This window comes from Pinus tabuliformis, chromosome 8 (genome assembly GCF_031772625.1).
Source record: "Pinus tabuliformis cultivar Carrire ecotype Pingquan chromosome 8, CPIR1, whole genome shotgun sequence".
NCBI classification, from domain to species: Eukaryota; Viridiplantae; Streptophyta; class Pinopsida; order Pinales; family Pinaceae; genus Pinus; species Pinus tabuliformis.
Window position 1 is genome coordinate 1,195,300,906 of NC_142294.1, and position 14,525 is coordinate 1,195,315,430.

The following is a 14,525-nucleotide window of genomic DNA, read 5'->3' on the forward strand; positions in this document are numbered from 1 at the left end:
ACACCCTACTCCAGGTCCTGAGCATAGTGATTTAATTAAATGTTTCTCTCTTACCAATTTGCATGAACAAAGATTCGAATAAAAGGGGCAGAGGAAAAGCCCAGAAGAAAGGAGGACAGGATTTGGGAAGGAACACTTACATCCAACAAATCATCGCAAGCGCTGAATCAAAGGCATCGTCCCGTGCTGCTGTGAGGGCGAGGACTCGAACCGAAATCGAAGGGACAATCTATTGAACAGCCAGTGCTATCTACAGTACCTCCTATTGATTTAACATAGCAAACCCTTCCAGCAGCAGAAGAAGTATGCAGCAATGTACCTAATGGAGGAGTACCACTACTGGTAACAGAGGAAGAAGAAGTTGTAAGCAGAAGATTTGAGGAACCAGCCCATTCCAGTAGGGAAGAAGAAGTTGCAAGGAAGGGGTCTAAGGAATTAAGCCATTGTGGCAGGGAGGAAGGAGTTGTAAGGGTATTCCTATCACCACGGGATAGGGGGAGTGCTATTAAGGCAACTCAAACCTCCATGATAAGACCCCCTCCATCATTCCTTGCAGAACCTACTGAAATTCCCAGTGATTATTGGAGAATATTTATGGCACCCACAACCTCTACTATTGACTTCCCAATTGGGGATCTTGGGACTAGCGCACCAACGAAGCCCATTCCTTTGGCAACTTTACCTAGCTTTCATGGGCTGACTTCTGAAGACCCTGACACGTTCCTTTTTGAATTTGATATTATGTGTCGGGGATATGACTACATAACCGATGAACAGAAACTGAAAATCTTCCCTGCTACATTAAAAGGGACAGCCCTGCGATGGTTTATGGGTCTAGGAGGAAAGACTATCTCCACATGGGAAGAGATGAAAACCTCTTTTCTGGAGAAGTATCAAGATTACTACAAATCTCGGGATATTAAGGAAGAGCTTTTGAAGTTCATGCAGAAGGAAGACGAGAATATGGAGGATTGTGTGGAACGTTTTAAGTACACGCTACAGAGGTCAGGTCATTCTAACCTGGATAAGGACATTTTGAAAATTATCCTTCTCCAAGCTTTTCGAGAAGACTCTCTAGAACTGTTAAACATAGTAGGAAAGGGAGATATATCAAAAGAGGACTTTGATACCATCTATGAGCTGTGCATCCAGTGCTCGAGGGGAGTTGCAAGGAATAAACAAGGAATTTGGTCAACAAAAGTATCTGGTGGAGGTGTCACGAAAGCAGAAATTGGAAACCTGTTGGATAACTTAAGGACTGATATCTTGAGTACCCTGTCTGCACAGATGGACACACTGCAAGTAAAACAGAAACATATGGAATTGGAAAAGACTATGGCTATATTTTGCCCGAAGTGCAGAAAGAAACATCCACCTAGAGAATGTCCATTGAACTTTGTGGAAGAATGTGCAATCTGCGAGCTGAGTCATGCAACAAGTTCATGCCCCTCCTTGCCAAGATTGAAGGTGATCTTTCAAGGGACAGGCGAAGAGGTGGATCAATTATACTTCATGGGATCCAAAAAGCCATGGCAACCTCAGCCACCAACCGTAAATCAAGGTATGTTTCAGGATCCATCTCAGTATTTTAACAATTTTAATATGGGTCCTCAATCCATGCCTTAGTCACCTATGTGGCCTCAATATCGTTTCCACCCTAGCAACAATGGGCTCCTCAAACTAGTTCGAATTCTCCATGGGCCCCGAGCTGGCGTGGACCCTCTCCTCCTGGACAGTTTCCCCAATCAATACCACAACAACAACTTCAGTTGCCCTCTAACATACCTCCTGGTAATCTGCCTATTCGCCCTCAACTTCCTGTCCAACCCAATCCGAAGCCTTACAACAAAGGGGCTCAGCAAGTTGCCACCCTCAACCTGCCTTCCTACAGTATCTCTACCGCAGAACTTTATGAGATGAACTTGAGATCAGGGCGGGTAGTAGATGCTCAGTCCTCACCTATTATTATTAAACAAGTTGACAGTGAGGTTAAAGAGCCAGAAACAGTTGAAGAGAAATCAAACCAAGCTAGTAAAAATCAAACACCTCCTCAACTGCCAATTACTCAAGAATACCGAGTTGACCCGCCCGAGAAGACAGGTGCATCGACTTAAGCAGCAGGTAAGAAAGTATAAACGACGGCTAAGAAGCCTAAGGTTACAATGGAGAGCTCCGATGTAAATCTATTTAATGATGAGGAGGTGCCTCTGGTTGGCTAGCTAACATATGAGGAGAAAAAAATTCTCCTATGGGTTACCCGCTTTTGATGGGTAACAGGACTCAAAGTGAGGAATTTGACATCAAAGGAACACGCGCCCAAAAAAAAAGCCACGGCATTTTGCTACCCTTTAATAATGATAAACATTTAAGAAATGGACATCTTGCCAACTACCCGTTTCTCATTGTAATAGAAGAAAAGAGTTACAGATGACAAGACGAGCATTGAGACATTCACTAAGGTCAACGGTTCTAAGCTCCAACTAGAGAATACAAATGACTCTAGACATAGTCTAAGGTGTACTCCCTGACTTGTTGGAAAATAATGGTTGATCATGAACCAACCTGGACATGGATTTAAATTCCTTGCCATACCTTTTTGTTAATTTTACGTATGTTCTATGATTAGAGCCATTTATTTCAATTTTCACAGTTAGTTCAACATCTTTTCCAGATTAGCAATCACATCAGCATTAAAGTAAATTGCAAATAGAACATAAACATAGATCACAGAAGACAAGCCAAGACAAGAGGACACAAGATGTGGCGCTAGCCAGGGACCAACCCCAATGCGGGGAAACCCTTGATCAATTCTTCTTATATGTTCTTCAATAGTTCAGCAAAGAGAGAGAGAGAGATAGTACATTTGCAACAGAAGTCAACACTTTGACTTATCTAAATAAGAGCATAGATCATCTCTAAGAAGATGATACATGTGATAGCTGAACTCAGTTGAAGACATGTTGCTTCAACTGATTCTCCAAGGTGACTCCTTCACCTATCATTGTGTTGCACTTCGTCATCATGCTGCACCTCATCATGCTGCACCATGTTGCACCCATCATCACTATGTTGGACCTGATGACCATGCTGCACACATCATACTGTTGCATCTTATGTTGCCACTATTGTCCCATGTGTCATTGTTGCACCATGCTACCACAGCTGTCCCATGTGCCATAGTTGTACCATGCTAGCTACTCTTGTCCCATGTGGCATACAGCTGTCCCACTGTTAGTGACATTGCCATTCCATGTTTGGCATACTGCTGTCCCATTTGCTATGCTCCAACAAGCACCATTGCCTAGTTGTCCCATTTGGCATGTTGTACCTTGTTGTTGTCCTAATGAGTTTGCAGCACTATGCTATTGTTGTTGTCCCATTGTAGCCTTGCTGCACCATGTCATTGATTGTTGTCCTATTGCTTTCTCCACCAAGTGACCTTGTTGTCCCATGTATCTAATCGTCAACACACCATACAAATGTTGCTCCAAATATGTTTGTATACAATTTTTCGTGGTTGTTCTGGTTAGGGCACTAGGGCAGCCCTAAACTCCTCTAACAATCCACAAACAGCCCTCAAAGACTACGGCTCACCTTCATGAGACACCTCCCCTAGCACGTTGTTGTTTTGGGCATGTTTGAGCCCTCAACCTTTCCACGTTGTCCCTGTTTTGAGGTGGTTAGGACTGCGGCCTACCACAGTCCCACGTTGTCACCTACAACCCACTCAAAACAGGCTTCCCTTACCTTTTCGTTGCCCCAAACAGACCTGTGATCACCCTTCTTCAACTCGGCCTCCAAGCTCAGCTCCTCGGTCCTCTAACGGCAGCTCGGTTAGCCTTGAACCAGACCTTAACTCCCTCGCTACCTTGGCCTCTTCTTGTAGCCTCATACGCTGCCCTTTCTTGCACCTAAGACACCTTAATAGACCTGCGTCTAGGGCTATTTCCTTGATGACCTGCATTACCTGTCATTTCTCTGATCATTGAAGATGTCCCTGGAATGATTGTTATCATCATCAAGTGATGTATCCCTACCATTTGAACACTCCTTCGCATAATCACTGAACTTATTAAAAACAAGGCATCTGCCTTTCCTTCCACCCTTAGATCCGTACTTCCCATTGAAGTAATCTTTAGGTAGGTCGTCAGAAGCTTCCACTATGCCATTCTGATAATGTTCTCTTCTTCGACTTCACCCTTGGTCAATTTGAAGAGGGATGAGGAATCCAGTGAGCCTTTTGTCCTTTCCCAACTGTCTTCGATGATTACTCTTTCACTCTTGCTTGGGCTTTGTCTTCACCTCAGCTCCGATACCATGTTAATTTTAGGTATGTTCTATGCTTAGAGCAATTTATTTCAATTTTCATAGTTAGCTTAATATCTTTTCCAGATTAGCAATCACATCAGCATTAAAGTAAATTGCAGATAGAACATAAACATAGACTGCAAAAGACAAGCCAAGACAAGAGAACACAAGATGTGGCGCTAGCCAGGGACAAACCCCAATGTGGGGAAACCCTTGATCAATTCTTCTTATATGTTCTTCAATAGTTCAACAGAGAGAGAGAGAGATGGTACATTTGCAACAAAAGTCAACACTTTGACTTGTCTAAATAAGAGCATAGATCATCTCTAAGAAGATGATACATGTGATAGTTGAACTCAGTTGAAGACATGTTGCTTCAACTGATTCTCCAAGGTGACTCCTTCACCTATCATTGTGCTGCACCTCGTCATCATGTTGCACCTCACCATGCTGCACCTCACCGTGTTGCACCATGCTGCACCCATCATCACTATGTTGGACCTCATGAGCATGCTGCACACATCATACTGTTGCATCTTATGCTGCCACTCTTGTCCCATGTGTCATTGTTGCACCATGCTGCCACAGTTGTCCCATGTGCCATAGTTGCACCATGCTAGCCACTGTTGTCCCATGTGGCATACAGTTGTCCCACTGTTAATGACATTTCCATTCCATGTTTGGCATACTGTTGTCCCATTTTCTATGCTCCAACAAGCACCATTGCCTAGTTGTCCCATTTGGCATGTTGTACCTTGTTGTGTCCTAATGAGTTTGCAACACTATGCTATTGCTGTTGTCCCATTATAGCCTTGTTGCACCATGTCATTGATTGTTGTCCTATTGCTTTCTCCACCAAGTGACCTTGTTGTCCCATGTATCTAGTTATCAACACACCATACAAATGTTGCTCCAAATATGTTTGTATACAGTTGTTCGTGGTTTTTCTGGTTAGGGCATTAGGGCAGCCCTAAACTCCTCTAACAATCCACAAACAGCCCTCAAAGACTGTGCCTCACCTTCATGAGACACCTCCCCTAGCACGTTGTTGTCTTGTGCATGTTTGAGCCCTCAACCTTTTCACGTTGTCCATGTTTTGAGGTGGTTAGGACTGCGGCCTACCATGGTCCCACGTTGTCACCTACAGCCCACTCAAAACAGGCTTCCCTTACCTTTTCCCTGCCCCAAACGGACCTGTGATCACCCTTCTTCAACTCGGCCTCCAACACTTTGACTTGTCTAAATATGAGCATAGATCATCTCTAAAAAGATGATACATGTGATAGTTGAACTCAGTTGAAGACATGTTGCTTCAACTGATTCTCCAAGGTGACTCCTTCACCTATCATTGTGCTGCACCTCGTCATCATGTTGCACCTCACCATGCTGCACCCATCATCACTATGTTGGACCCCATGACCATGCTGCACACATCATACTGTTGCATCTTATGCTGCCACTGTCGTCCCACGTGTCATTGTTGCACCATGCTGCCACAGTTGTCCCATGTGCCATAGTTGCACCATGCTAGCCACTGTTGTCCCATGTGGCATACAGTTGTCCCACTGTTGGTGATATTGCCATTCCATGTTTGGCATACTGCTGTCCTATTTTCTATGCTCCAACAAGCACCATTGCCTAGTTGTCCCATTTGGCATGTTGTACCTTGTTGTTGTCCTAATGAGTTTGCAACACTATGCTAATGACGCTGTCCCATTGTAGCCTTGCTGCACCATGTCATTGATTGTTGTCCTATTGCTTTCTCCACCAAGTGACCTTGTTGTCCCATGTATCTAGTTGTCAACACACCATACAAATGTTGCTCCAAATATGTTTGTATACAGATGTTCGTGGTTGTTCTGGTTAAGGCACTAGGGCAGCCCTAAACTCCTCTAACAATCCACAAACAGCCCTCAAAGACTGTGTCTCACCTTCATGAGACACCTCCCCTATCATGTTGTTGTTTTGGGCATGTTTGAGCCCTCAACCTTTCCACGTTGTCCATGTTTTGAGGTGGTTAGGACTGTGGCCTACCACAGTCCCACGTTGTCACCTACAGCCAACTCAAAACAGGGTTCCCTTACCTTTTCCCGGCCCCAAACAGACCTATGATCACCCTTCTTCAACTCGGCCTCCAAGCTCAGCTCCTCGATCCTCTAACCGTAGCTCGGTTAGCCTTGAACCAGACCTTAACTCCCTCATTGCCTTGGCCTCTTCTTGTAGCATCATACACTGCCCTTTCTTGCACCCAAGACACCTCAATAGACCTGCGTCTAGGGCTTGAACAGACCTGCAGTTAGGGCATATTTAGGACAGCGTTAGGGCTGCTTTAGGACTGCGGCTAGGGCTTGTTAAGGCCTCCTCCATAGCTACGTTAAACTTCTTCCATGAGCTCCTTTAGGTCAACGTAGATCCCTTCCATAGCTTTGCTGGCCTATCTTCTTTGTTGCGGCTAGGGCAACCTCCTTTCCTCCAACGTCTAGGGCTTCTTCCTCCTAGATTTCTCTCACACTAAAACCCAAGACAAGTGGAGAGAAATCAAGAGAGAAGTGTGTGTGAAATGACTCTCAAATCATCTCTTTTTATACTAAAACGTTAAGCACATGTGGCTGTTGTTTAGTTGCTGGCCGACCTTGACGAATTGTCTTATAACACAAATAAATTCATAACTCCATGAACACTTATCGGAATCAGATGATCTTTAGATCAATCCTACACCTCTCGATGAGAGGGATCCAAGAAAAATATCAGCGGCCTTAAATAAGATGACCCACATGGAGTTTGGCCCTAATTGCCAATTTTAACACTTGGATTTCAAGTGATAATGACGGCTAGAAGAGGAACCACCAACTGAAACAGAACCACCTGCCAGATGGGGATAAAAAAATAACTATCGGGAACTTCTTCCGTTTTGAAGGCATGAAATTGTACATAAAATTCCGCATTGATTTTTGGTTATGCTCTTTAGTTTGATGAGCCTGATATTGTTTACGTATATCTGTGTATGGGCTTTTAGGCAAGTAAATGCCGTGCAAGTTTATTTTGTTTTGACATATCCTTAGAATAGTGAGTAAGCGATGCCGGCTAGACACAAGCCACTATGCGACCAGTTCAATTGAAAAAAATATTTTATTAATTTCCAATTTAACTGTAAAAATATATCGATGGACAATAACTCCCATGGTTTCCTGTGAAACAGGATCATGAATACAGCCAACGAGGCAAGTCAATTCTCTATAGAGTACTGAAATATCATGCATCGGCCTCTGCTCAAATCAGGAATTATTATTGCGTAAACCCAACACAACCAAACATGCCAGAGGAAGAAACATTCATGAGAGCTAAAAAGAAGCCATTTTAATGAACCTACGATGTTGCAAGAACTTAAGCTGTGCATATGAACCAGAAAAGCAACGGTACTGAAATCAGACTGAGAATAAAATAACAGTTTGTAGCCACGGATCCTTCGTTAAAATGATTGAATTGGAATGGTGAGATGTGTTTCACCCCTCGTGGGCCGTCTTGCTTATGAAAGTAGGCCGTCTCAAGCAATTGGATCAAATACATGTCCTGGACAACTTTGGCAGAATAGATACCCCACGGACGGCTTCTTAGCCAAGGGGTTCTTGCTTGGGTGCTGTTATCTGGCTACACTACATTGCTTTCGTCCCAACAGACCCCTTAATGACTATAGCCTTTCTCCACTACTCCAACGCATCGATATGGTACATAGATTTTCCATGTATATGGTTGCTATTTAAAAAACAAGCAATGGTTTATATCAACTGGTTGTGTAAACCTTCAGTTAACTGGCAAGCCAATACCTTCTGCAATGCAAAATAAGGGTAGTCACAGCATCAAGCTCACTCATCATATGTTTCTCACTTTCAAATTAGTGAATATTTGATAACCATAATAACTGCACTGGGAAAAAACTAAATCTGCAAACCCAATCTGATAATGTAATCCATCCCAAATATTACATATGTTCACTAATCTCCCAAAAAGTCTACACTTTTACATTTTCACATGAGGAAATTTGCTAAATGAAAGGAATATTAGCCCTAGAAATTATAACCAGTGCACTTGGTAAGCAGAGTAAGCGATGAAAAGCTTACATGGTGGAAGGCAAATGTCTCGATGGCGAAGGTAAAGGAAGACTGCGCTTTCGCTTTCTTCCGCTTCTGCCAAAGACATACAAGAATGAAGCTTTGAATAGATTTTGCAATCCGAAACGGAGGCGTTTGGTGAGATTGCTCCAACATCGCAATGCGTGATCTGTTGCCCTTCTGCTAAGATCGCCCATCACTTTCCCTTTCCTTCTTCTCTCGCAGGATACAGTAAACAATGCCTCTCTTCACACTTCTAATAGAGTTTCAGTTCGAATGATTTAAATGGAGCTTGAAAAGTTTGAGACTGAAAATGAAAATGGGATCAATCGCATTGTAATATGTTAAATATTTTAAGCCCTGCGACTTGGGAAAGTTTACGTATTCGATCAAACGAGGGAAAAACAAGTTCGCACTCTGTCATTTAAATCCTCGATTCGATCAAACGAGGGAAAAACAAGTTCGCACTCCGTCATTTAAATCCTCGAGTCCTTACTTTTGGTGTCAGCTTCATCATTAGGTTGGTTTTTGGATGGCCGCAAAGCCGCTGATCCTCTCTTTATGGTCGCGATGTTGTTTGTAGGTAAAAATCTTGGTATTTATAGGAAGTGGTTCTTGGGTTTATCCGATATATTTGGTTTATTATAAAAGATTTTATTATTTTTAATATTATTTTAAATATAAATTTAAAGTGGGAGATATTTTTAAGTAAGAGTGTTTTAAAACTCAACTAAAGTTTTTTTATGGAGAGTTATTATATTCCTTGTGTTTTGTTTTTTATTTGGTATTAGTTTGTTTTGACCAAAAATTTATGGTACTTATTCATAGTTTAACATCGAGAATTTAATTTTTGTTATTTATTATTATTATTTAATTTTAAGTAAGAGTGTTTTAAAAGTCAACTAAAGTTTTTTTATTGAGAGTTATTATATTCCTTGTGTTTTGTTTTTTATTTGGTATTAGTTTGTTTTGACCAAAAATTTATGGTACTTATCCATAGTTTAACATTGAGAATTTAATTTTTGTTATTTATTATTATTATTTAAATTTATTTATTTGTAAAGTGATTGGTTGACGTCTTATTATGGGTTGTTTAGTAACTTCCATTTCTATTAGTTACTAATCTTTTGTTTTTTGTTTTATTTCTTTTTTATTTGACTTCTTTTTTTTTCTTTTTTTTCTATTATTTTTATTTCCATGAATTTAACAATATTTTCAATTTAAAATTATTTATTATTATATTAAAACAAATTTTAATAAATTTAGTTATAAACAGTTATATATATTAATAAAAAACACACACATATATGCATATTAATATAAACAATATTACTTAATCCTATTTCTTAATTTTTTGTGATAACATCCAACAATACAATAATTTATTAGCTGTTTTATTTTTGTGATGAAATCTCTGTCTTTGTTATTCTTTTACTTAATTAAACTATGTTTAAACTAAGGTACTCGCTACTATGTAGTCTTTGTTTTATTTTAAAATTTATTAAATATGGAAAATGATCAATTTGATAAAATATCAAAATTTAAATTATTTTAAACAATATAAAATATATATTAAAAACATTAAAATTGTTATTTTAAAATAAACCTAATATAATTTAAAATATTGAATTTAAAATTAAATTCAATAGTAAAATAAATAAATTCCATAAAACATAATTTTACTAAATATTAAAATTAAATTCAATAATAAAATAAATAAATTCCATAAAACATAATTTTACTAAATATTAAAATTAAATTCAATAATAAAATAAAAAAAATTCCATAAAAAATAGTTTTATTTTAGTAAAATGATACATAATTATAAAAATATTTTTATTTAATTACAATTAGTTTTATTTAATCATTTTCATAAACAAATAATATATAAAATTAAAATATATATGATATAAATATAAAAGATGATTTTTTAATTTAAATATGTAATTTTTATTTTTAATTATTTAATACAATTTCATATATTAAAAAATTTATTATTTATATATAATTTTATATATTAAAATTAGTATGACCATATAAATTAGTTTAGACCTATGTGAATCTTGGATCTATCAAGCGACGAGAGGGATCAAACTTCTTGAGATGAAAATCTCTTTTAAAGTGAAAAGAGATTTGGTCTCTCTCAGTGCTTGATAGATTTGGGGTTAACATGAATTTAGGCTGGTTTTTTTATATACAAATACCATATCTACACCGGATCCATCTCTCCTTCTCTTTGTCTCTTCCCTCCCTTTCTACTTTCTCCACCCCTCACTCCTTCTCTCTCTTAGGTCCTCTCTTTCTTCCTTGCTCTCTCTCCCTTTCTCTCCCTATCTCTCTCTCTCTACCCTCCAACTTTGTCATTATCTCCCTCCCTCTCTCCTTCTCTCTCTCCCCCCTCCATCTCTTTGTCTCCCTCCCTCTCTTCCCTTCCTCTCCCTCTCTCTCATCTCTCCTCTCTATCTTCCCCACATCCTCTCTCCCTCTCTACCTTATCACTTTGTCTCTTTATACCTCTATCTCTCTATGTCTCTCCAACTCCATCTCTCTCCCCCCCCTCTCTCCTATCCCTCCCCTCCTCTCTCTCTTCATTCCTCTCTCCCCTACCCATCCCTCCACCTTTGTCACTATCTTCCTGCCCTCTCCTTCCTCCCTCGCTCCCTCCCTCCATCCATATGATGGAGAATTTTCACTCTATGTAATTAATGCTATATGCAATGTCTAAAATATTTTACATTTTATTTTTTAATTGTGAAATGATTTATGGTTTTTCAGCATGTAGTATTGATAAGTATGGCCCATGGTATTGTAACAAAACCTATTTACAAGTTAATAGTATCCATGGTAAAGTGGGGTTGGATATCCATGGTTAAGAAAGTTGTTATATTGTAAGTTTATTGTAAGTATTAAGTTTTTATGTGCTTATTAAATAAATTTAAATACTGTTATGGAATCATTATTAGTCCCTACGCTCTAACAATCTATTTGTATGGATCACCATTAGTTTAGCAGACGAATGCAAATTATAATGTTTACCTTTGAAAAATAAATATTTATTTTTCAATATTATTATAAAAAATTCAAACATTTGATTGGACCATAACTTGAAGGTCTTATTGCAACATTTGCACAATATAATGCCATGTGGATAATTGGCTTACATATTTTATGTCATAATTTATGGATATGGTTGCAATATTCATGCATGATTTTTAGATATTTGTGTAGTGATTTTCTATAGTTTTTCATGAAAACCGTCCAAAAATTAAATACTTCAAAATAACTTATACTCAAGTAAATAACTTATCTACAATCAATTACTTCCCACCATAATTTAAGCTCGTCTTTGCATAAAAAAATGGATAGAAATGAGATGTAAAAAATATACTTACAAGAGTTATTTTCCACCATTATTTATGTTTTATTTAACACTTATGTACAAGTAAAATTGTAAATGTATAGACTTTTACTACCTAAGTTATGCAAGTTTAACTAAAATTGGAACTTAGTTGAGTCCAATGACAAAGCTCTCAGAGTGCACGTACAAGTCAAGCCCATAAGCCACCCAGCTACAGTTGTGAAGCAGCACTTCATTGGATAGGCATCCTTCCCCTCAAGCAATTCCACCCTTCTATCTTCCTAGTTCTATTATGCATCTTCTTCTCATGGTCTTTGTGTTTGGTTGTGTTCTTCGCTTAGCCGCATAGCATCCTTTCTTTTCTAGTTAATATACAACCCTCTCTCTCTCTCGGGTGCTCTCCTCCTATCGTGATTCTTTGTCCCTCACAGTGCTCCCTTCTATTGGAAATCATCTTTATTGGCCCCTCCCCATCCAATCCAATTCATGGTTGACTTCTTTGCTTGGTTCGGGATGCAGATGTGGCCCTACTCTGCTTTATTTAGCTTGTTACTTCTCCTTCTTAGTCTCTTTCTTAACACCCTTCCACTTGTTCCTTGGTATTGTTCCCTCCCCCGTGCAACCTCCATGTCATGCTAGTGAGCTCAGGTCAAAAGAGGTGCAATGTACTACTAAGAAAGGGCCAGTCATGGCAGCAGTCGAACCCATCATAGATTGGAGGAAGCAGTAACCTATTTTCGAGAGCTTACACCGAGCACCATTTAGAAAGAAATCACTCGTGCTGAGAAAGAAGAAACCATCCAAAGGAACCTTCTCTCGGGCGTTGAGGTACTAGCCAAGTAAGTTGATTAGGCGCTAGACACGGGACACTCACTTGGGCGCTTTAACCAATACATGCAAACAGTGGACCTATACTGGCACATGAAATTCCTTCTTACATGGTTATACTAGATCAACATGAATACAAAGAGGACCTCCTCCTCTCCGTGGAGCATTTGCACTTGCATATAATAGAACTAGATCAACAATTGGAGCGAATAGAGAAGCACCTTGACTTACTTCCCGCTACTAGTTGCTCACCAAGCAGCAATAAGGAGTCAATATAGTTTGCAACCAAAGATTCAAATCCCTCTTCCTAGTCTCTTTGCTTCTGTTATGACTTTGGTTTCTCTATTTTAATTTTATAAATGGTTTAAAATGTGAAACACGGTGTCTACAATTAAAACTAATTATATAATTTATTATAAATTCATTACAAGAAGATTTTAAAATAATAAATTAATTATAATATTAATATTATTAACAACCCACAATTAAAGCATGCTAACTCTTCCCCGAATCCGGGTGTTGTGACCAAAAACAAGGGCAATTAACATTCTCATGCTAGATCATTCCTAGGCATTAATGATGGGAGGATGGCAGCGTAGCCCACCTCCCATCCTCCTTACTCATGGTGGGACATCCAGATGCCAACGTGCCTGCATTCAATGCAACATTGGAAGGTGATTCAGTGGTTAACTCTGCAAGAGGACCTGCATTTGGTCAGATGCAAGGTTGGGAGAGCGACGAGGTTGAGCATATATAGAGAAAGAAACTCTTGCTTGATTTCCATGGTTTGTGAAAGGGGCCAGCCCAGGCAAGGAGGTCATCTATATTAGATTACTTAGCATGGATATGATGAGGATCTCCCATTTTGAAATAGATAGATGATACCTGAGATGAAAGCTCACAAAATTAGCAATACAAGCGATAGGCAATGGGCATTGTGTAATATGTTGGGAAGGCAACTGAGATATCAAGAAGTTGTTTTATAGGTTGCAAAGCAATGTATCATGGACATCAATTTCCACCTTGTTCAAGCAAGTTTTACCCCTTGTGTCATGGCTGGAGCATTGGGAATCCAGTTCCCCCCCCCGCTCCCCACCCCACCCTCTTACAAATTCTAATAACCCGAATAGTTGAGGCTCTTGTTTGGTCAATTTAGTGTGTTCTAAATTGCTACTTAAAATGTCACTGACGAAGTGGGATTGTACTATAAGTAAAAGTAACTATATTTTCTTAGTCTTTTGTCGTTTTGTCGTTTTTTTTTTTTTTTTTGTTTGTTTTGGGTTTATCTTCTATGGATTCCCTAGTGTGTGATGGCGAAATTGAAAGTTAAATATGGATGGTGATGGTGATTTCTACAGTGATTTTCCAAACTTAAAAGTTTTCAGAAAGAAAGCTCCAAACTGAATGTAATGAAATCAATTCTCAAAAGGAAGTAAATGTACCAAAACAGTGAACTAGTGACAATGGCCCAGTATCCTTACTGCTGTATGAAAAGGAAAGTAAAAACTAAACTTAAAGCAATTCAAAAATTGAAAGCAAAACAACTAAATCACACTACTTCAACCTCCGTTCTGACCCTTCACCTTTCAACTCAATCTGTCTATAGGAAGTAATCATAAACAAGCTGAGTAATATGATATCTAAATTGCAGGAAATTAAATTGCATAAAAGGAAACTAAGATTTTAACTACTCATTCATATTTCAACTCTTGAAAATGACATAAGTAATTCAATCTCTAACTTGCAGGAAATCAAACTAAGTCATACTACAATAAGTAATATTATGATTCCTTACTAATAGAGTCATTTAACTATAGAAAGGAAATCATAAACAGATGAGTAATATGATGTCTAAGTAGCATAAAAGTAAATAAGCAAAACGCAATTTGAAAAATGACATTGCTGGAATTAAACTCAGGAAA

General features: G+C 38.9%; 1 protein-coding gene across 5 annotated transcripts in view; it reads right to left on the bottom strand.

Moving 5' to 3' along the window:
- DGS1 (dgd1 suppressor 1) overlaps nucleotides 1-9,001 on the bottom strand; it is a 330,562-nt gene extending 321,561 nt beyond the window's left edge. For all 5 annotated transcript variants that reach the window (XM_089373467.1, XM_089373466.1, XM_089373470.1 and 2 more), the window contains exon 1: nucleotides 8,427-9,001. In XM_089373467.1, the coding sequence (XP_089229593.1) occupies nucleotides 8,427-8,614 (188 nt within the window). In that variant the 5' untranslated portion in view covers nucleotides 8,615-9,001. The remainder of the gene's footprint in view (nucleotides 1-8,426) is intronic.
- Nucleotides 9,002-14,525: the final 5,524 nt, after the last annotated feature.